Here is a 24,936-nt window from a genome sequence, read left to right on the forward strand (position 1 = left end):
GAATGCTCTGCTGCTCTCTGAGTCTTGCCTCTGTAGCTCCGAACACATACGGATACAGAAATAGAAACAGGAAGTGCTTTCATTTCACTCAGCGGCCCTTTAAAATCACAGTCAGATTTGCCGCACAGGAGAGGCTGGGTGGGGGTTCGAAGGAGAGCGAAAAGAGGGCAGGAACAGTGATGAGAGGAGATGTGAGAGGATATTTGGATCAGTGCATCTCTGTAATAAGCCAGAGGTGTCTGGTGGGAGAGGAGCCGTCTTTCATTCCGAACGCATAACGAGGATGCACGTCGCCTGATGATTGCACACTTTTTTAGTGTGCATTTCTTTGAAAGTATGCATTGTAGTCGAGTTCAAAAAGGTAATAGGACTGAAAGGTAATTCTGGCCTATGCAATATAGGCAGTCATCTAGGGTGGTAAAATGACACTCGCTTTACGATATGATGTGCAAAGATCATGACCACAAAATAACTTTTAGATAATTCAAGCACATCTGCGTACTGTGTTGGGTGAGTCTCTCACTGTGTTTGTAATGCACGGGATAGGCAAGTGTATGGCAATGTATACTGTCTGTGAATAAGAATCACCTTTCTTCGCAAATGTGAATGCAAATATACATCATATTATATGATAATGTCATATAATCATGTCGCACATTTTATGTACACAGCTATAGTAGGAAGGCAATTTGCATAAACTGCAAACATCAGGACATTTCTGTCAAAATCTCAGCAGCTGCTTACATTGAATATGATAAAGCACGCATAATTTCACTCGCATCCTGCTTTTCCTCATCAAAGCTCCGTTATCGGATCTGTTTAAGTGGTGTTTCTTTTTATATTTTTTCGGCCGAGGATTTATTTTTTTGGTGGGGGAACAACAAATGATGGGGGAAGAAGCGAGAACAAATCCAAAAAACATGTTTTTCGCTCAGGTTTCGTGTCTCTCCTCACTCTCATCTTTAGTCCCTATATCCAGCATTCGCTGCAGAGACGAGAGCATCTCTCCTCTCTTCACATCACTTCACTGAGAAACAGGAAAACAGACAGAAAGAAAAGAAAGAAAAAACGAGAGAAGCTGTTTTTGCCTTTTGCCTCTGCGCTTGTGATAGTACGTGTCTGTCCACACGCGCATTGTACCAAACATTTTACAGCATAGTTTAGTCTAGCTTAGACTTAAGGGGATGTTTACTTCTCTTCGTGTGATATCCTGAGCTTTTGACACCATTTGTTTCTCACTTAAAACGAATAAACAAAGCAATGGTTATGCAAAAGGTTTGTGTGTGTGAGAGAGAGACAGTGGGGAGTTATGACGTTTAAACATCATCTATCTTTGCCTCTCTAAAGTCCTTGCACTCAGGGATCTGGCCTGTCAAAACATACACTCCCAAATGCTGCACAGGGCACAAAGCCGCACACCCACACCTAGACACACACTCTCCAGACACCCGATTCGTTCAGTCAACCCTGAAACAGCAGATATGCCGAGATAGAGAGAAAGAGATTAAATGATATTTAGCAATATTTTAGGCAGCTGTCTGTTAAACAACGGATGTCAAAAGTGCTTTAGAAACCAATTGATACTAAAATAACACATTAATAATGTAACAATATCAGTTCTTGTACAGTACTGGTAGTACAGAGGATGATTGACAGGCTGCTGATCGCAAACAGTTGCGTGTGTGTGTGTGCGCACATGCAATGTAAATATATTAAAATAGGCGAGAAACAGAAACTCAATCACTGGTCATAATTAATTTCTTTCTTTTTTATTACCAACTTTATATTTTAATTACTTGGAAAACTTGCAGTGTTAACAGAGAGAAATGCTTGAAGGCTACAGTAAATGCCATTCTTTTAATTAAATTCATTAATATTTACTATTAATATTTAAACAAAAGAGACTGTTTAACACCATATTTAGTTTTCCTCTGGTATTAAAAGTGTGATCAATTACCATTAAATTTCACAGTTACTTAAAATTTTGCAACAAGATTGTTTCTTCTGATTTTTTTCATTATAACTTTTCAATATATGTGTATACAAACACCTTTAAAAGTTATATATCTCATTGTCTTTCTCAGATCCTCCTTCTTCAGTTTGGTTGCCTGATGTACTTCCTCCAGTACGCAGCTCCACTCACCCTCCTCGCCCATATACGGGCACACTCCGCCCCTCTTTCACCACTACCACGACTACCACCATGGCTCCGCCCCGCCGGCATAACATCCTCCCTGAAGTCCTGACACGGTCGCCTCCCTCCCTGCAGACTCCGCAGGTCACTGTTGACTATTGCGCCCCACGTCTCACTGCTGAAATCTCCTGGCCACGGACTCACCAGGGACAGGTTGCTAAGCAACCATGCCCACCTGGCACCATAGGTTAGTGAAAGAGTGATTAATCTATTATTAGTGGCAACGTGTGTGTGAAGGTTTATTCTGTTTAATGTGTATTACGTGTATCAACGTTTAGGCTTGTGCTAGAAAAAGCTTTACACTAAATATTAGCAGTATACACATATAAAAAGACATGTTTGAATTACTACATATTATTATATGTAAATAATATATATTTTGTATAATTTTATATAGAAATTATTAGTATTATTGCAGAATACATTAGCAGTGCCAACTGTGAAAACAACAGATTGGTTTGGAACACATTTTGTAGTGCATTTTATATTGCAATTAAGCAAATGTACTGTATATTAGTAATATTAACTGTAAAAATATTTGTCTGTAGGATTGCAATCCAAATATTATATTAACTAATTCCCCGCCAGCCATTTTTTTTTTTTTTGAAAAGTTGCCCACCAGCATTTTTTGTGATTTTCACACAAGTGTCACAAAATGCCTTCTGTCAGGAACTGTGGTCGAATGAACCCAAACGCAAACGATGTCGGGGAGAACAAAAACACTTCATTAACTGACAAGAAACGAAAAAACCCACGAGGGGGTACACAACATGAAACACTTAACAGATACACTAAACTTGACAAGATATTTGAATGACTTCCACACAAACACGGGAACAGCACAAAATGAACCAGCACAGGACCAAGAATACAAAGGGATTAAATAGCAGAGACTAAACAAGATAACAAGGGGAGAACAGGTGATTGGAATAAACTAATGATTAACCGTAAACAGGGAGAACAAGAGGGCGGGGTAATGAGACGAGACACCGAAGGCACAAGATCATGAGCCTTCACATTAGACATGGGACTGTCAGAATCCAGCCATCATGACAAGACATAATATTAAACATGATACCATGGCCGGACCCCGACACCTTCCAGGAAAATTTTCTTCTAAAAATATATAAACATACAAATATATAAAAATAAAAGAACAGACCCTCTGCTTTCAAACAAACAATAAACAAAAATGGTAAAAAAAAAACATTTAATTGTATCTATATTTTTTCTCTGCTTATAAACTCTTAAATATGTTAAATATGGGTATTTTTCTTTAAAAAATATTTTTTTTGAGCAAAAAGATGAAATAATTGCATTTTTGTGAAGGAATTTTGTTAAAGATCAAATTCAGAACTATTATCAAAACATACACAGAGTTTAAAAATAGTGAATAACGTTTTGGCTTCAGTTTTATTTTCATAAATTGGGTAAGTGTATAATCGCGGTATTGCAGATTAACATAAAAATTCATCAGGAACAAATTTTTTTATGCAAATGAGATAACTCGTCAATGGTGGGGAAAGAGTTAATAGTGCTATTAAGCAAATATGCGTCCTTTATTTAGATACTAGGATATGCTAGGAGACATACAGTATAAAAAAAACTAGGGATGTCCCGATCCGATATGCTGGATCGGTATCGGGTCCGATCCAAGCTTTTTGGCTGGATCGGACATCGGATCGAGGACCGACAACATGACCGATCCAATTCCGATATGTGCGTTAGCCGTGGTTGTTACTGACAAGCTATTAAAAGGACAACGTATTATAAAAGCACCATAATTTGTGCACTATATTCAAAGTCTTTTAATACACTCAATACTGTAGCTTCATGTAAAGGAACAAACGCACATTTAAAGATCTTTAAGTTTACAGAAACACTGTAACTTACTCGCAAACTGAGTTAATAATCCACTGGTGAAGCGGACGGATAAAACGCGTAATTCACACAGGCAAACACAAGATAACTGTAGGCATTTTAAAGATCTGATTTTATAAAGTCTCAGTAAGCCGTTGGATGTATGCAATTCACTTCGTGCTGAGCACACGATGCATCTATTCTCTTTGTGTTTTAACAGTTATAAACTTTCCGTTGCGTTGCGAGGATTCCCATGAGAGGATGCTTCAAGGGCATCAATTCTGCACCCAGAAAGCTCATAAACGACCAAAAAGCCCAGTATATGATTTAGGCGCATCAATTCTGCACCCGGCTTTTTTACTATGACAGTTTTACGCAATTAAGAAAAAATATTTAGCATACTTAATTGATCAAATGTACCTATTATATGATCTCTTAAACACTGTTATGATTAATATTCACTAATGTTTCCTGTAACTTGTAAATCATTTTAAATGATTGATTTTAACATTTAAAATGATACTAGATGAAGCAGAGAGCACTATACACATTTAATTACAATAGTATTGGGCAGATATCGGTATCGGCTGATATACGGAATTCTGGTATCGCAATCGGATTGGAAATAAAAAAGTGGGATCGGGACATCCCTAAAAAAACTACAACATCCAATAAAGATTGACATCAGTTGCAAAAACAGTCAAGAAAAGTAAAGTTTTCAGAACATAGTTACAGTGTCATTTTTCACTGTCTTACTTGATAATATATTATCTAATGCAATGGCTGACTCTTGATACTTTCTGGGGTCCCTGTATATAAACTCCTAAAGTAAAGACCCGTATATACTGTATCTGTTAAGTCAATCTTTTGGAAGAAAATCACTGTCATTGTCTCCTGTTACTGTGACCAGCTACTTTAGGTGTACTGTCAATGCTTCCTCATTATGTGGGCAAATGCAGCTGTTGATTGACACATAGTGTATCGCTTGTAAATCTTAAGCCCTGCTTCTCCATCGTTCTCCCCACGTGTTTACAAAAGTGCCAAAATGTGTATATGAATGTCTATTTACATTTTATGTTTTTGCATTATTTTTCAGGTGTGGCAATGTTTAACTGTTTGCTCGGCCACTGGGATCCAAAGGGACCGGATTTGAGCAACTGCACTTCGCCGTGGACCAATCACATCACTCAGAGAGTAGGTTAAAACTTGGAAATATGCTAATGGTATATCAACCGACTGATGTTTTGCGTGGAGCACATAGCCTAATTTGGCCTTGAGCCCTTATAACAGTAGGCATAAATGCTTATCGCAAAAAACAGCCTGTAGTGAAACAGCTTAGGGGAAATTTAGTGTACGCCAAAATTTTACTGTGAAGATCAAGCTCAATTTATTTGTCTTTGTGGCAACATTACTTAGAGTAGCAGCGCAGCCAAAAGTGTTGTGTGTGCGCCGTCATTGTGCATCTTGTGTGTAAAGTGTGACAATGACTAAAGCGTAACAGTAATGTGAGATGGTTTTCTTTGTACTACAGAGAGCAAATCAGAAAATAAGCAGAATCACAAATCTATGAAGCCATTTGCTCATCCACTTATTTGGCCATCAAGGGACAGAAAAAATAAAATCAATATACCCCTTCAATCTTTCTCTCACTCACTCACTCACTCACTCACTCCTTCCTCCCTCTCTCTTTGTAGATGAGATCAGGAGAAACTGCTGCCATAGTAGCGCGGGAATTGGCCGAACAGACCAAGGGTGAGTTGCGACCGGGAGATGTTCCATCTACAGTCAAAGCTATGGCACAGCTGGTGGAACTACTGGACGTCCAGCTGCGTAATCTCACCCCAGGGGGAAAAGACACGGCAGCACGTAGTCTAAACAAGGTATCCACGCTTAATAAACCGCACGTCGATGGGTCATAATTACATTATTATTACTTCCTTATTACATGTTAATTACACTTCCCTGCTTTTAGTTTGCAGAAGCCTTTGTTGGCTCTGTGTTTGTGTGTGTTTGAGAGAAGTGGAGCAGAAGAGAGAATAATGCTCTAATTCGGTGCAGAGTACAGTGTTTTAGGCAATAAACCTGTGGCAGTCCACAGATCAAAGGCTTTATGGCTCAAATGGGAAAACTTCGTGCTCGATAGACAGAAATCCTTAAACACACAAACACGCGCACGCACACACACTGTTATAAATAAGGACACACAAATTAAAACAGCTCATGATGCCTTGGTGAGTTTTTCCAATTAACAAAAGAAGTCAAACATAAAATAATACAACCAAAAATGGCAATGCAAACTGCAACTTAAGCTTATATTAAAGGGACACATATGCTTATTTTCCAGCTCCCCTAGAGTTAAACATTTGATTTTTACCATTTTGGAATCTATTCAGCTGATCTCCATGGCAGTACCACTTTAGCATAGCTTAGCATAATCTATTGAATCTGATTAGACCATTAGCATCACGCTAAAAAATGACCAAAACATTTCTATATTTTTCCTTTTTTAAACTTGACATTAGTAGTTACATTGTGTAATAAGATCGACAGAAAATTACAAGTTGTGACTTCCTAGGCCGATATGGCTAGGAACTATACTCTCACTGCGGTGTTATAATCAAATAAGCAATGCTATTATGCAGAGCCTGAAAAAAGTCCCGTTGGTAACTTTCAGTAGCAGGGGATTATTTTCGAGCACTGCATAATATCACTGCGCCTGCTGCAGCCATGGAAGTATAGTTCCTAAGCCATATCGGCCTAGAAAATCACAACTTTTAATTTTCCGTCAGTCTTAGTACACAATGTAACTACAGAGGAGTCAAGTTTTAAGCAGGAAAAATATCGAAACTCTTTGGTTATTTTTGAGTGCGATGCTAATGGTCTAATCAGATTCAATTGATTTTGCTAAGCTATGCTAAAAGTGGTACAGTCAGACCCGGAGATCAGCTGAATGGATTCCAAAACGGTAAAAATTAAATGTATAACTCTAGTTGAGCTGGAAAATGAGAATATTTTCAAAAAAGTGGAGTGTCCCTTTAAGCAAATATATATGCACTAATGAATGCATTTCAAATGTAATACATCCTGTCAGATGTCCAATGAATAAAATGTATGCTTACAGTAGATGTATTACAATTAAAATGTATCCGCATAATTTCAGCACCATTGTGCTTTCAAGTGAAAATGCAAACATGTTTGAAGTGAACATGAGAGTCCTGTTTTTTTCCCCAAACTTTTGAACATGTCATAAATATTGTTGTCTCTGCCTACGCTATCTCACGAAAATTTTACGAGTTGGCTAATTTATATTAATTCATACGTTTTTGTATGATTTGCCTTGACCCCTGTGATGTTGGGGTTAGGTGCAGGGTTAGGGGTTGGGTTTCGTTGTTGTTGTTTTTTTATAAGAATCGTATATTTTTTGCACGATAAATTCGTATGATTTCTTTCAACTCATAAAATATGTACAAATTCTCGTTAGATCAGGCTGTCTCCGTGTGTTAAGCAGCTACAGTATACTAGAAAGTATTTTGCCATAAAACAGTAGCCTACAAATTAAAGCCCAGTGAATATCAATCTCAGGAGTCGTTTAACATGGACACTACACTGTATAAGCCGGAATATCACTTTACAAACTTTAAACAACCCGACTGTCAGTTTCCTGTTACCTGCGTCTAGCTCCAGTTATCAATTACACAAACACGATCTCGTCCGCAATAAGACACAGTCAGGTGCACTGTGTCATTGTGCCTTTGTGTCTGTTGTTTGTTTGTACAGTATGTTTATAGCATTGTTGGCCTGGAAGACATGCAGGAATGTTCTGTGGCTACAGTGTCAGTTTCATTAAATTAGAGTTGTCATGGTGACTGAAACTCTGTATTGGATTAATTTAGTCTCTTAGGCTCTGATACATAATTTAATTAGGATTCCTTATTGTTTATTAGTAAATGACTGTTGAATATTTCAGCTAATTATTTTTGTTTCCTGGGCTCTGTAAGATTAGACTTTTATGCATGTGGATGAATGTGTGTAATGTTTTATTATTGTGTCTTTCAGCTCCAGAAGAGAGAGAGGTCCTGTCGGTTCTTCATACAGGTACTTTATTTTGTGTGCTTTGTTTGATATAATTACAGGTTTGGCTATGTTTAAAAAAAAACTATGTTTACATTTATGCATTTGGCAATACTTTCATCCAAACGGTTAGTTCAAGTCTTTGATTCTGGTGTTTTACTTACAATATTAATTACCTCTGCACACAATGATTTGATGTATCACTGCACGAACCACGATTATGGTTGAAATATGGTCCACTTTTTTCACGACCGGATTTTTGCAACCCTGCGTACATTGTACCCGTAGGTCACGCATGCGCGTATATGAGAATGTAGTATGTACAGGAGATGCATTGCATTTTGCTGCAATGCGCAAGCATTGAACGTCTGTGTACATGTACGAGTTTGACCATGCGCTTACGTTTACGTACACGTAAAAAGCAGACTATACTCCAGGCTTTAGCAAGTACCCTTAGTAACGTAAGCAAATGTTCCCGTGCTGGCAAAATGAGTTGGAATGCGAACCGTCTAATATGGTATTTGCGCAACTTACATCTGCATTCCTGTTAAACATAGTACATCGTTTGTGCTTCTGTATGATCTACGCTTGAAAATAAAACTACGCTGACATGGTGCTGTTTTCATACATGAACCATTCAAGAGCTACCTAAAGAATAACCATGTCCAGTGGATATGCTCTTAAACATCTTAAAACTAAGTAAAAGAAAATGTGAAATTTTTTATATACGTTATAGCTTTTGAAAAAAGCATTTTCTTCTCATATACATTCAGTTATTAGAATAAAAAATAACATAACACAAATAATAATACTACGGATAACAATAACAAGCTACGATAGCAACCGGAAGCGATCAGCCCAGTTTTCCGGTCTGGTCACGTGACGTTCGACATATACCGAATTTTGAGCTAGAGGCAAAAGAAAGTATAAATGATATCACCATAATAATATACGATTATATAAGATAATTCCATGTTTGTGAAGGACTTTTGATAGAGTAAGAATTTTAATGTTTGAGGATCTTTCTGAATCTGATCTCTTTTACATGAGGCGTTGCTTCTGGGTTGTATAAGTTGTGGATAGCAGCCCAGTCTCACGAAATTTCGTTATATAGTCACATCATTTTTTGATTCTTTTTGTGATATTATCACGAATTTCCGCGTTTTTTCGTGAACGTATAAAGAATTCCCGTTTTCGTGTGATTATCACGTATTGGTTTCTCGCTTCGGTTTAGGGTTAGAGTTACATAAAATGACATCCCTACCCAAACCCAACTCTAACCCTAACAGCAGGCGACATATAAAAACCAATATATAAAGTGACATTCTAATGCAAGCATCAAATCTAACCCTAAACCAAAGCGACAATGGTTTAAAATAGGAAAAAGCAGTTGAGTTACCAATACGTGATAATCACACAAAAACAGGAATTCGTTATATGATCACGAAAAAACTGTGAAATTCGTGATAATATCACGAAAAAAAATATAAAAAAATTCCGTGACTAAATCAGGAAACCTCGTGAGACTGGGTAGCGGATAGCCACCTGGTGGAAAATAGCAGTATTGCGGATTGCCGGAAATACTTGTCACTGACAGGGAAGCGTTATCTTTTAATTGATGAGTTAACTCGTCAATGGCGGGGAAAGAGTTAATAGAGATAAAGTTCGGGACCTGATTGATAGCGATAAGACATGAAAATGATCTTTCTTGGCACTGATTGACACACCCGAGTGTGAGACACTGATATATAGGCATCTACACAGAGTTACAGTTTTAAAAATATCTATTTTGACAAGAAATCATGCAGATATAATCTGTTATGTCTTATGTAAATGTTTGGTTAACTGTTGGGAAAACATATCTGATGTCAAACAATAAAAGACAGACTGACAGAGCATTTGCTGACTCTGTCAACTTCAAATGCGTGTAGCTCTGTCTTTTTTTTTTTGTCAGATTTGAACAAATCATACATCATTTTTAAAGTTTTTTTTAACAGAGAATGTCAAAATATAAATAACTTATTTTTGATAATTTGCTCATTCCGACTCACTTTGCCAGCAAGGGTCACATATGTGAAACATTGCTTTTCACAGTCAGTCAGGGACTATTTTTTCCAGCGGAAGGGAGGCATTTAGTGATTTTACTTCATGAAAGTTGCATTGATACATAATTTCTGGGTTTAATATGTGTATTGTGTTGTAACCCATTTATAAAAGCAATAAGGTACTTGAGGCTAGTGCTGTATTTTGAGTAAGTCACGGGTGAAGGGCGTTGTTAGGAACAATGCAAAGCACATCCTTACCTTATTGCTTACTTAGTGCATTTAAGGTATACATTACATGTGTGTTCACTGGGAGTCAAACCTTCAACCTTTCAGCTCCATGCTCTACCAGGTGAGCTACAGAAACACAATGAAGTTAGCAATGTAGAATAAAGTGTCAAGTGTAATAAATATATTAACCAAATGTTTATAATGGCAGTAGGTTTGTTGTGAGGGTTCAGTTGTTATTGTTCCTGTACTCTTAGAATAAACTAGTGCAACTGTTAAAGGATTGCATTAGCAGCTCAAAAGGTTATGGGTTCCATTCCAGGGTTTTATGCATACTGATGACAAATATGTGCCCTATAAGTCGCTTTGGATAAACATCTGCAATGTAATGTAAACATGTCCTGTCCTTAGGGTATTGTAAATATCATTATTTTGATTTTGTGCATGAGAGGACATGACTAATTTAGCTTCTAAACTCTGCGTTTCTGCGTATAGACTTGCAAGTATTGTCAGTGCTTTTTTATTTAAGTTCCATATCAATTCACAACATCAACTTAGATGGCTATACTTTTCAACAGAAATGCTGCTTTATACATCCACGGCGCTATATCTGTCACAGCGTATGAATCATATCGGCTGTTTGTGTGTGTTTGCGCGTCCGCGTTTGTGCCCGCCGGCTGCACTTTTTGCATTTATAAAAGCAGAGCGTTTTTTTTCTCCTGAGAAAGCAGTGGTGATGTCAGCACTGGTCAGCAATGTCACATCAGGCGACTGATAAACACACACGCAGACAGACAGTGGAATAATGCAGATAAGCCCAAGAAAAGCTCAGCGACGAAGTGAAAGTTAAAAGCATGAGAAGAACTGATTTAGAGGTAGAGAATGACTGATGCATATCTCGAACTGAGCCGGTTCGCTCAGTCAACCTTGCCAATACAAGACAGATTTATATAGATTTTTAGTTCTGTTCCAATGTTCTGTTTTCTGGATTATTCAATTCGTCCACAGGAAATTAGTTAGGCAAACTGCAAGTGATCTTGATGACAGAGACATTAAGAGGCATTATGGGATTCCTTGACAATTGCCCAAGTGCTGATATCTGATTATATACAGTACGGTCATTATTGCAGAATGAACCCCAAAGGGGTGATCATAGAGGTATTGTTTCACCCTGAAGGGGTTTCATTTGCGGTAATGACCTCATTGTACATTATAGCACTTACTACACGACTACTTACCAAATAAATAAATGCAGATCAAATATATTTTACTTGTAAATGAGGTTAGCTTGCCTTGCACTATATAACATATAAAACAATTTGCATTGAGAATTTGCAAGGAACAAAATTACAATATTAAAAACTACAAAGAAGCCGTAGGTACTTTTTCTGGAGACTAGTAAGAAGAATAGTTCTTCCTCTTTTCTCTCGTATCCGGCCTTTTGTGTCTCTTTTAACTGCCGATCCCTCAGCTTTCATCGATTAAATGATTTGTGCTTACATTATATATTAAAATCAATACTGAAGTTATTAGCCGGTCTAAGATTCGAACTAATGTCTGTGAAAAAGCATAAGCACCAGTGTGTTGCCATGGACAACATTCAAATATATAGATTAGCTACTAATTTGAATAAAGTGTTCTGGAAAGCCGCATTATAAGAATTTTCATTGGTCATCTAATATGTATTGCAGTGTGTGTGTATGTCTTTACGCTGGATTAGCTCCTCAGCTTCAAAGCATTTCAGTTCTGCTCCATTTACCAAGTCTGCGGAGAGAACTGCCTCTATGTCTGTGTGCAAGAAAGAGAGAGAGAGAGAGAGAAAATAAAATGTAAGAAGTGTTTTTATAAGTCTCTTATCTCACTCTGCAGTGTGAACTCCAAAGTGTGCGCATATACACACAAACACAGACTGACGGATGCACACTTCTGTCTGACCTCTTGACATACTCAGTCAGAAAATTCCATAAACAGTTTTGTTAGGAAGTAAATAAAACTTTCCTTTTTCCAACCTCCTGGTCTTTCTCATAAAAGAGTCATTACTTTAGTGGTGTCAAACCGAATATACCCATCGTTTCCTTAACACACCACTGTACTGTAACTGGGGCAGAATGATTCAACCCAATGGCCAGATTAGCCTGCGGCAACCTAACAGACAAATGAGAAAACATCCCTGTGTCCATCCCTACGGATGAGTGCACTACAGTGAAAGAAGTTAATTACATCTCTTCGGTACAGATATTATACGCTTTCTACGTGCTGTATTACTTAATAATGCATTATAATCACATAATATAGTAATAACGCGAGGTTATGAACTTCCATAGGGATGGAATCTATTTTAGTTCTTAGAGATTTGACCCAGAATTATTATGCAGAGCATCTTTGACAAATAAATTTGTCCTGCTTTATTAATATTAATGCAATCCATACTGTATGTTTGTAGTGCGTTGCTGCATTTTTTCTCCAAACGAAAATGAGGTTTTATATTCTGCAATCTTTTTAATAAACTACCTCCGTTAAAGTCTAAAGCTTCATTTGTATATCAAGGTTGAGGTTTTAATATTCCTGTGATAATATTCACTGCCAAATTTAAAAGGCTATCTTAATATCACACTTTTAAATACCCTTATATTAGTTTCCGCTGTGCGGCAGAGACATTTAATTTTCCTATATAGTGTTCTTATAGGCCCATAAATTACCTCTTGCCTTGTGAGAACTTGCTTTTGTGTTTGGGCGTACGCATGCATGTGTGTGTGTGTGTGACAGCGTCTTTCATTTTTACAGCGTTTCATGATCCCTGTGGATCTTTCCTCAGTTTGACAGGTTTATATTCCAGACACTGTGGCTGTGTAGAGGTGCGAGAGTGAGAAATGTTTTATGGAGGAGGTTTGCTCTTTGGGAAATCTGTCTTTATTGTGAAGTTCAGAAGTCAGAATGTGTGCGCGTGTATGTTCGGAGGTCTTTCCTCTCCTTCAGCACACTGACATCTTCTTCTGTCTGCAGGCCATGGTTGACACAGTGAATAACCTGCTGCAGGAGCGATCCCAGGCGGCGTGGAGGGAGCTGTCCGTGGCCGAGCAGCTGCGTTGTGCAACCATGCTGTTAGACACGGTGGAGACAGGAGCTTTCATGCTTGCAGACAACCTCCTCAAAACAGACACTATACAGGAGAGCACAGACAACATCCGTGAGTCCATACACATGCACATGTACTGAACATTCAAGCACAAATCCAAGTATGCACATATTTCACTCCATGTCTATATACATAAATCAGTACTGAACACATCACCATTTTTCTCAGTTAACATTTTTCTGAAAGTGCTATTGATTTGAAATTTTCACCAGATGTTGGTAACAACCCATGCAATCCACACATCAAACCATAGATAATAGTCAATATGTGTAATAATCTGAAATGACGATCCATTCTTCCACATAAACTCTTCTTTAATTCTTCAAGGTTTTGTGGACCTCTTCTATAAACTTTGACTTTTAGTTCTTTCCATAGATTTTCAATTGAATTCAAGTCAGGTGATTGGCTGGGCCATTTTGGCAGCTTTATTTTCTTTCGTTTCCCTGGCTGTGTGTTTGGGTTAGGGTTTACCCATTATGACACCTTGGTAATCTATTTTATAGGCCAACCAGCTGTTATTATTTGTGCTGACAAGGGCCAGGATTGCTTTTTTTATTACTGACTGTCTAGGCTTTCATGCCTTTTTGCACCTCCTTTTCTTTAGGGGTCCAGTACTTATGTCTGTGTCATGTTACATGATTACACATAACTTAATTTATGGAAATCTATGGTTTGATTTCTTTGCATCTAATGTCAATAGCACCTTTAGAAATAGTAAACTAAAAGATGATGAGGTGTTCAATTGTTATTTTAACCACTTTTAATATTTTTTATTTATTTAAAATATTTATTGTTTAAATACAATTTCTCATGAAAATCTGCAAATGTGTGAGTTTGGTTCCAAAACGCGATAAACGCCATTTAGTAATAAAATAGTTATCGCCAAAATCAGTATTGTATCTGGTCAGTATTAAAAAGTCAATTCTTCATTTTATGAAAAGTCCGATATCTGCTGTGTTATTCTGTCATCTTTTCTCCATTTTTTTCCAAACCGCGACAAACGGCAGTCCTTCTCTGAGGAACCAATCACAGCGCACCATTCCACGCATTGTAAACAATAATGGCGGTGCTTTGAATACACAACGAATCCTAGTTTTCCTCATCTACTTTGTACTTTGTAATCAACAAACAAACAAAAACAAAATAGCAATTTTGATGGAATTGATAAACCTGTGGTGGTGTTCTGTAAACGTAAAGCCGAAAGTATACTAGGGACGTCCGCGTATGCGCGCCGTCCGCATGACGTCATTTTCGTCATCGAGAGGGTCCGCGGCCGGCCGCGCGGACCGTCCGCGTGCAGCCCAAAACTTGAGACCGCGCGGACAGTGCGCGTACAGTCCGCGTACAACAGCGCATGCGCGTGAAAATATTTAGACAGTGCATTCCACTATAAACAATTATACAAAGGAAATAGACAGCATTTGCACACACACTATGGTTTTTCTTCTTTAACTTTTACTTCTTCAAAGAACAGAAAGCTGTGGAGCATGTTTGTTTGATTCCTGTTCTTTGTTGTCTTGTTGTTTGTTCTAAACTGTGTTTGCAATGGTGGATCAGTTACTTTTCTTCACCTATCCTAATGTTTTAATGTACTCTAAATGTCACCAAATCAGTGCTGCCCTGACAGCCTGTTAGACTAATAATTTGAATAAGAAATCATTTGTATTGCGTATAGTGTCGAACGCGGCCATCCGCGTGTAGCCGCGGGGACTATACCCGGAAAGCTGCGCGGACGCGTGCGCGCGCGAGCCGGACGCGGACGCGGAAAAAAAGTATACCCGGCCCTTAAGCCATCAAAATCGACTAATTTATGTCAGAGGCACTCGGGCTAATAAAAAATGCTGGCTGTTGCTTGTTCTCCCGACACCATCAAGCTTCTGTCATGCTAACACATTGATCCCAGGGGATCTTATGGAAATCTTTCCATTATTTAACTCGAAGTCAGTGAAAATCGAGCAGGACCAAAACATTTTACAGCTGATCGCTGTCAAAAAAGTTCAGCAACAACGTCCCAAGGATGACAGCAACAATGACAGTGTTTTGATTAATGCCCTTAATGTTTTTTTAATCAGTATATACTACTTGTCAACTAAATGAATATAACATGGCAAAGATGAATGCAGATTTATATATCGATTCAATAGATTCATAGCATTTTGAAAAAAAAAACTTGTCATGGATTTATTGCATTTTGCGGAAAAAAATCAGTTTTTATAATAAATCTTTAAAAATCAAATTATGGATTTGAATTTTGTATGTTTTTATAACAAAAAGATGCTATGTGAAAGTTTTTAACAGAAAATAGAGGTTTTCATCTTGTCACTGTCTTGGTATAGAAAACACATTTTTACCCAAATAAGTCAAAATGAATTTATTGTGTTTTGGAACCAATCTCTTCATCTTTAACTTCAAATTGTCATATTGTCATACTGTATATTGTCATTTATTCAAACAGTCAAAGCAGATACCAATTTTAGCTTCACAAACATAAGTACTCTTCACTTATATCAGTAGTCAAGTGTAGGTTCAGTACTGACTCATTGAGCTCATTCATTGAAATATTCACAAGCCCGGATTTAAACAGATACCAGTAAAGAACTAGCTTATACAAGTCATTTCTTCATAAATAAGACTATGGGATTTTTTTGAGTGCGGTCAGTACACAATACAAAGATGTTTTCATGGTGTAATTTTGCAGTTTGCTGTGTTTTAAGCTCTTTGCAGTGAATTCAGACTTGCGTAAAATATCATTTCTTTTGTTTAGCTGTGTATTATTATTATAACTCCTCAGCCAGACCAAGAAAATGTAATGCACCGATCACAGAATTTAATAGTCAGTTAGAAGAACTACTCCCTCGCATATGTTTTCTTTGTGTCATCAGCTTGTTTTTTTAAATAATAATGAATCAAACCAAATTGCTAAATTACTGTCAGGGCAAATATTTACAGCCCAAATGCAAACTGGTTATTTAAAAAAACAGAAAAACAAATTCAAAGATAGTTCAGTGAATCTCTGTGTGAGATCTGATGCATACAAAACACATTATCACATTAGAAATACGCAGCAGGGTAGCTTTCACGCACACACACATCAAGTGTACTCATGCCAGATGAAAAGCCTGTCTGTAAAAAACACAAGAACAGTCCACATGGGGTGTCTGATACTGCCTGACTAATGCAAAGGAAATCACGCCCTGTATTTTGTATAAAGACAGATCCGGTCAACATTTATTACACACATTTATAGTACTGTATACACAGAAACAGTGTGCATTTTTTACATAAAACATCCTACATAATGTCAAGCACATTGTGTGAAAATATAACCTTGACATCTTAGTAAGGCCTTGTCAAAGATTAAAATCAATGTAAAATCAATAAATTGGAATCAAATTTTGACAATCTTATAATTAAGTTAAAAGACTTTAGCCTGGATTTCACAGACAGGGTCACAAATCTCCTCAGTGCTGGTATGTATGATCATGGATCAATACAACCATTTAGACGTGACATTTGAAACCGTTGCTGTGTTAATTGTTGAATGCTGGTTACAGCTATCATGCTGCCAGTGAGTGCAGGCAGGAGTCTGAATGATTGTGCATGCTAGAAACTGTGAGCCCAATGAGGCCAAGCGAGTCTGATGAAAAATGTATCTACAATTGATGAGTTCAAATGCAAAACCCTCTTAAGTACGCCTTACATGTTTATTTACAATTTTAATTTTATCATCCCATAACATAGTCTGAAAACAAACTGGTGTTTCTGAATGGCATGAGAACAGGGTAAAGCTGATTGGAAGCAAAAATATTCGATGAACCTATAACAAATGCTATACACCTTTTGCTGGTAGATGTCACAGTTACGTCACTGCAAGCTGTGTGCGCAATGTGGTGGCAGAAAAACAGTGTAAATTAATTATCCACGGGCAAGATAACTCACTAGAAAATGTCTTGTGCTGTTGAGTGTCAAAATAGGAAATCCAAAAAAAGATGCAATTTTTCATTTTTATAAAATAACGTCATTGAAGACACCATTTGAAGATAAATGTAGGTTTTTATGGTTGCAATAAGCTTTAAAACGGACAGACTGGAGTGATGAAATCATCTGGAAATCTATTAAAAATTAAAATAGAAAATAATTATAGAAGATGTCCGGTGTTCTGTCTGTTCCCTCTATGTGTTTCTTATAGCATTTTCATCACATTACGTTTATAATTTATTTAGAAAGATTAAAGATTGGGTTATACTGAAAAAGCATTATTTAATTTAAAAGTTTTTAACCACACTGATATCTCAAATGTATATTTGGTGTTTTTATTATGCTTTTATTATGCTTAAGTAAGTGATTTGTCATAGAAGAGCCATTCCTTTTCCATGTACTGAGTATTATTGATTCTGGTTTGTGCATTTAAATTCACAGACTTCATACTTTGTCTACCAGAAACGCCCTTTTTTGTTACATCCATAATGCATGTATTTTTCCCTCATCTAAAACAAAACATGAGTTTAGACTAATATTTTTCGGATGAAATTTCAAAGATGCAACAGTCACACGAAACAATGAACTCAAACACAAAGACAGAAATGTTTGGCAGACAGAAGGAGGGAGACACTGTGAAGGTATAGATACTGTAGAAAGAAAGTGAGGGAGTTACTGGCAAAGATGTGAAACGTAATAAGGGAAGACTTCCGACCAGCAGGAAGAATAGATAGAGCGGAGTCAGAATGAACAGGACGTTACATTTAGAGGTGGAAAGAGGGAGACAAACATGCGGTCGAACTTACCGTCGGAAAAAAGTTGAGACGAAGAGAATAAATGAAAGAATACAAAAAGATAGAAACGAGAAAGGTGGGGGAAATGCTCAGGGATCCATGCTAACTGCTGTATTCTGCACCAGTGCTTTCACAGTGCAAAAGGGGGGGAATTTATCGTTCCTGGCAAACAATTTATCCGCTATTCCACCACTCAAGGCCAGTTCACATGCATCTCGTTTGAGAGAAATAGCTCTCCGTGGGATTGCCCTTTAGCCTCGCTCTTCCCCCCACCACCTCTCCATGTGTTGTTCATCATTCGTGGGGTTTTTTGGCATCTGAATGTCTGCCTTAGTCATATGGCCTTGGTGTTTTTACAGGGCTGTTTGGGTAGATTTTATAAAAAGGATTTGCTATGTCAAAAACATCCGCCGACATCATTGCGACTCTTACGTGTTCAAACCCCTTGAGATTTTCAAAACAAGTGCAGTTTATACACTGTCAGAAAAATGCTCCCTAGCCGTCACTTGGGCAGTACCCTTTGAAAAGACCCAGTACCATTTAGGTACAAATATGTATAAATTTGGTACCAATAATATGTGCCTTTGATATACTAATATGCACACTTTGGTACAAATATATAACACTGAGGAACTAATATTTTAACTGTTAAAGGAAAACACCACTGTTTTTCAATATTTTACTATGTTCTTACCTCAACTTAGATGAATTAATGCATACCTATCTTTATTTAATGCATGCACTTAATGTTTGTACAGGAGGTCGTGAATATGTTAGCATTTAGCCTAACTCTATTCATTCCTTAGGATCCAAACAGGGGTGAAGCCACCAAACACATCCATATTTTCCATATTTAAAGAATGTTACATGTTTTAAAGTGGATAAAAAATGAGAACTATATTGTATGTTGGAAGGGCACTTAGTTTGCAGCACTTCAACCTCGGGCGCAGTAACATTGGCAGAAGTTTGAGTGAGAGGGGGAGTAGTCATGGGTGATGACTTTACTGCGCGCCTAGGTCGAAGTGCTGCAAACTAATTGCTCTTCCGCCATACAATATAGTTGTCAATTTTTATCTGCTCAAAAAATCGCCACGTTTTATTTTGTGCCACCATACTTACTCATGTAACTCATGTCTTTAAATATGGAAAACATGGAAGTGTTTGGTGGCTTCTAAATTCATGCCTGTTTGGATCCTAAGGAATGAATGGGGCTAGGCTAAATGCTAACATGTTCACTACACGTTGTACAAAGGTTAAGTGCACGCTTTGAAAAAGATAGGGATGTATTAATTCGTCTAAGTTGAGGTAAGAACATAGTAAAATATTGAAAGACGGTGGTGTTTTCCTTTAACAGTACTTTTTGAAAGGGTGCTGCCACGGGGACAGCTAGTGACCTTTTTTTTACAATGTAGGCAGTCCTGCCCAAAAAATTATCTCTTTATTAAGGTATCACATGATAATTGTAATAAAAAAATATCTACAATTGGCCATCTCATGTTGGCCAGTCCAGTCTGGTCACTTACTTCTGGACACAACAAAATGTCAATTATTCTCTTGTTTACATAAAGACTAAGGCAGACATGTTTATGCAAATTAGCTTACTTTCTTATACAAATAAAGTATGTATTAGTTGAAGTTGTGCCCAGGCTTCTTGCTTGCTAATCTTTAACTACTATGTCGAACATGTATGGAAAAGACAACTAAATTGCTAAAAAATATTTTCTTTTCTTTGATCATGACTTATCGTGACTAGAGGTCCAAGTGAGCCAAGACAGCCACTGGTGCCCCCGCAAAGCTTATGCAATAAAATTTTATTTTATGTTTTAAGTCTTTTACGTAACCCGTAATCGAGAAATGAATATGCAGAACTTCTTAGAAAATCCTTTTTTTTTGCATTGCATATATAAGCCTTTCAGTAAAAGAATGTTTTTCTTTAATCATTATATTCTCAGTGTTTGATCTTCAATCTCAAATCTTAGCCGAAAGCTAATCTTAATCTCACAGCCGAAATTTCCCACCGCTATCAGTTTATTCAAATGAGAAACTTCCTTTCTTACAGTATTTCTCTCTCTTCTTTCTCTCTACCCGCTACTTTTTACGCCTTTTTGCTACGAGCTATTTTCGTTAAATGAATTTGTCGACTGATGTGTCTGTGGAGCGGAGAATATGTTAGAAATTGCTTTTTTTAAAGACAGGATGCAGATATTGTCATATTTAGGTGACAAAAGATGCTCTCTAAATATAAAGATAATCTCTTTAAGACAGAATACCAGTAGAAAGATCAAAACAACTTCTGTGTTTTCAGATTGTGTGTGTTTCAGTGCGGGGTTGTCTGTGAAGATTCAGCTAATTAGGTTAGCACAGTGTGAGCACCCCTGCAGTATACATGCCTGTATGTGTGGCTGCTTTGAAGCCACAATATCTGCTTGAAGTGTTTTATATAACTGGGCCGTTGTGTTCCTTATGGATCTTCCTCTATTTTTCTCTCTCAATACACACACACACACACACACACACACACACACACACACACACACACACACACACACACACACACACACACACACACACACACACACACACACACACACACACATAGCATCCCTCTGATCGTTACCCTGGGGGTTGTGAGTTTATTCCTTGAGGTTTTATATGTCTGTGTATGGGAGAGAGTATCGCTCTGTTCTCTTATGTGAATCTGTTATATGTTTTGTATGAAACTAATGATGCTAATTTAGTAAAAAAGTATGTTTATAGTGTAGGGGAGAGAGGGGCACAACATAACGCTTTTTGGTTTTGGCTCAAACATTCAAAAAATATTTGAGTTTGATTAATTATATTTTTACACAAGCAACACACATCTGCTACAAATGAACATTTGAAGTTTGTTTCTAGTACTAACCATTCTTGGACCAAATGTGACAGAAGTGCAAACGTTACAACTTACCCCATAAGTGGGGTTAATTGTAACAGGCAGGTTAGTTGTAACACTTGCTAAAAATTAATTTTGCAGGCAAATATTTCAATACTATTTTGTCTTTATACTTAAATTTGTTTAAATATCTGTCTATAATAGACAGGTATCCACACTGTATTCATTCATCCAGCCCTTTTCTAACAATAGTTAAATTATAAATGAATACAAATGTCTAAATATGTGAGAAAAAGCAGCAAAGTTATGACAAAATTGTTTTTATATGTGACCCAGTCTGTAATAACCATACTACAGTTTCAAAATCAAATTCTGAGATAATGAGCATCAAAGTCTGATTTAAGCCATTCATTTCATTTTGATTTCAATCTTTGACGTGACCTTATTCAATCAATATTAAAGAAATGAACATTTGAAGCACGGTTTTTGATAAGACAGGCACATTTATTTTGTTGGCAGCCAGCAATCATTCGTGTGTAGCCTATTTAAAACAACGGCCAGAATTACGCTAACGTTAGCGGTTTTCATATCGTAAGTGCTGAAGGGTCAGTTGTAACACAGCGTTACAATTAACCCCGCTGGGTCAAAATATTTTCAAGCCCACCAAAAAAGTTGCTAAGAGCTGCAGACATATTTCAAAACGATGCTATGTTTAAGTCAACAAGAGACTGATTAATATGACAAAGAATTGGATTTGGTATCTTACACACCCAACTTAAAAACCGGAAAAAAAACATATAATGAAAAAATGTACTTACATGCCACCAAAACACTCATTCATCAATAACTCTCTGGAAAAACATACATTTCCAATAATTTGCGGGAGATCGTCTTTTGGCAGCGTGAAAAAATACCGGAAAAACAAAACTCTCAACCTTGTGCAACAATGTAAACAGTCTGTGTTACAAATAACCACGCATTAGTTTTTGCCCCACGCACCCCTACATGCTTAAGAATAATGATATGCAATGCTTCTTTACAGCCATTTTGTTACCTAAAAGAACAATCAGTAAAAGCATTTTAGGAGAACCACCTTTTTATAATTCCCACTACAAACCTAGACAGGTTATTCGGATGCTAACAGTTCCTTTTCAATCCATATACAGCTAAAAATGTTTTTTTCTTTGGCATTGTGTACCTCCTTTATTTTTAAGATAGAAACTACTGTATATAGGAAATGTGCACCATCTGACTTAGATCATTAGAACCCATCTGAGCACCATCAGTTATTACAGAGATATGATGGTGGTTTGTAAATAAATTACTTTAATAACAGCAAATTATTATCTCTTAAATAGGATCAGAAAGATGTTCACAATTTTCCTTTAATAAGGTTTTTATCTGGTTTGAGATGTATAGCCGCAATCTGTATTTTATTAAATGGACACATGAGCACACAGACACACACAGAGCTGTTATTTTTCTGTACTTTATATTGCAAACCTGTCCGGAAAATTACATAACGGCCCGTAGCTCAGCCTGTGGACCACCCGCAGACGCGAGGAAAAGATTTTAATAAAATTCACATATACACACACACGTGCAGACACGCACACAAAGATTCACATGCGATTTAAAGATGGATACCTTCATGAGGGTCCTGTTGTATAACTCATCACCTCCCCACAGGGAACCACATACATCACGCGCTAGTGTGATATACCACACATGCACACATTTTTATGTCACAAAGTAAATTTATAAAGCTATTTGGCCGGCCAAACGGGCCTTTCATCTCAACTCCATAAATAAACATTGTTCACACTGCTATGTCTAAAGTAAATACTGTACAATGAAAGAATTATGGAATTTTTTTATATATAAATGAATCCCACAATTTAAAGCAAACGCTGATTTGCAGATACAAACTTCTAAACTTTTTTCATTTAATTTTTTTTATCCCTTGTTGTCTGCAACTTTTGTTATGTACATAATTACATAACCTCTTACATTACATTTATTTAAAAGGATTTACTTTTTAATTACTATTACAAATTATTTAGTATATTTTTTTTTAATGATTGTTGTGAAAAGGGCATTCTAATTTTTTTTCTTAACCCTTCAGAAAAGATATATGACATATATATTTTATGCTACCTTGACAAATATAATTCTCCTCCAGTGTGATGTGGACAGCGTCTGATTGTGAGCATACTTATATTTTGCAGAGCTCGAGGTGGCGCGTCTAAGTACAGATGGCAGTCTGGCTGATCTGAGCTTTCCTCAATCTGGACTTACCGGCAACTCCATTCATCTCTCCGCTAACACTCTCAAACAACAAGGACGCAATGGTAATATCTCAATGTCCATTTGATTCTGCATCTGAGTTCTCACTGGCATTTTGTAGGCTGACCCGTCTTTTATGTCGTGTCCCTCAGGTGAGATTCGCATGGCGCTGGTTCTCTATAATAACCTGGGCCAGTACCTGTCCACAGAGAATGCTAGCGTCAGGTTGGGCAGTGAGGCGGCTTATCCCAACTATTCCCTGATAGTCAACTCACCTGTCATTACTGCAGCCATTAATAAAGACAGTAACAAGGTCTACCTATCTGAACCTGTGGTCTTCACTGTCAAACACATAAAGGTATGCATACACCTGCTTTCCCAGCTTTTAGAGTCTGTTTCACTCTCAAAATCAAGATCTGTTAGGTCCATGTCCATTAGCTTTAAAGTCACAATGAAATGGAAGTAGCGATTGTCGTATTTTCACCGCTTTATATCAAAGTACAACGGCTTTTAAAATGAAAAAAAGGTAGGGCTTGACTTAAATTTGTCGATTGAAAATGTATTGGATTGTTTAAAATGTTGGGTCATATGCTAATCGCTGCAATTGTTTCCCGGGCACCGCCCACCTGCCACACAATATGACCAGAAAAAAAGAGAGATCGCTTCGAGTAGTGGGGGAGATTCACGTTTTTGATTAAAGAATATAAGGGCACATTAATTAAAAAAATAATAATTAAGCTTACAGATGTCGTTTAAAAAAATCCCAAAATATTCCCAAATTTTTTAAGTTTCTAATTTAAAAATCCATTGTGACTTAAAAGTCACACCAATAAAAATTTGAATGTTTTTCTTTTATATCAATAAATGTGATATTAACCACTCATGACAAAATTACATTTTTAATCTATAAACAAATGAATACGGTGAAATGTAGCTTTAAAGTTTTAACCAATTACTGTATGTAAATGTTTTGTGTTTAAAAGTAATAATTAAAACCAAATCATTTAATTGTACCTATTATATTTTAGAATCCTTAACCAGTGCTTTTGACATTTCTCTGTTAAGTGTGATTGTACATCTATTACTGTAATAGGGTATCTTACCCTTTCATTCTAGCAGTCAGGAGAGAACTTCAATCCAAACTGCTCTTTCTGGAGTTACTCCAAACGCACCATGACAGGCTACTGGTCCACTCAGGACTGCAGACTGCTGGGCACCAACCGCACACATACAACCTGTTCCTGCACACACCTCACCAACTTTGCAGTGCTCATGGCCCACGTGGAGTTCGAGGTACAGTAAATCTTACCAGCAGTGTTGAAAAATCTTTTGAAGGAATTGTTTACTAAAAGATGATTTACTCACCCTAATTACATTATCAATGCTTGATTCTGATTGGCCAGTCACGCGACTTTCCAAGGTATGTTATTTCGAGATAACAACTGTCTGATACTAATAACACACAGTAACCCGGA

The 24,936-nt window shown here is 37.1% G+C and overlaps 1 protein-coding gene across 7 annotated transcripts in view; it reads left to right on the forward strand.

The window, feature by feature from the left end:
- The window catches only part of adgrl3.1 (adhesion G protein-coupled receptor L3.1), a 124,037-nt gene that overhangs the window by 68,252 nt on the left and 30,849 nt on the right, over positions 1-24,936 (forward strand). For 4 of the 7 annotated variants that reach the window (XM_065254733.1, XM_065254736.1, XM_065254738.1 and 1 more), the window contains exons 7-14: positions 2,085-2,381; positions 5,151-5,248; positions 5,749-5,934; positions 8,111-8,149; positions 13,399-13,582; positions 23,404-23,526; positions 23,614-23,819; positions 24,578-24,754. In XM_065254733.1, coding sequence (XP_065110805.1) covers positions 2,085-2,381; positions 5,151-5,248; positions 5,749-5,934; positions 8,111-8,149; positions 13,399-13,582; positions 23,404-23,526; positions 23,614-23,819; positions 24,578-24,754 — 1,310 coding nt within the window. The remainder of the gene's footprint in view (positions 1-2,084; positions 2,382-5,150; positions 5,249-5,748; positions 5,935-8,110; positions 8,150-13,398; positions 13,583-23,403; positions 23,527-23,613; positions 23,820-24,577; positions 24,755-24,936) is intronic. The other 3 variants (XM_065254735.1, XM_065254737.1, XM_065254741.1) reach the window with 1 other exon arrangement.

This window comes from Paramisgurnus dabryanus, chromosome 4 (assembly GCF_030506205.2).
Source record: "Paramisgurnus dabryanus chromosome 4, PD_genome_1.1, whole genome shotgun sequence".
NCBI lineage: Eukaryota > Metazoa > Chordata > Actinopteri > Cypriniformes > Cobitidae > Paramisgurnus > Paramisgurnus dabryanus.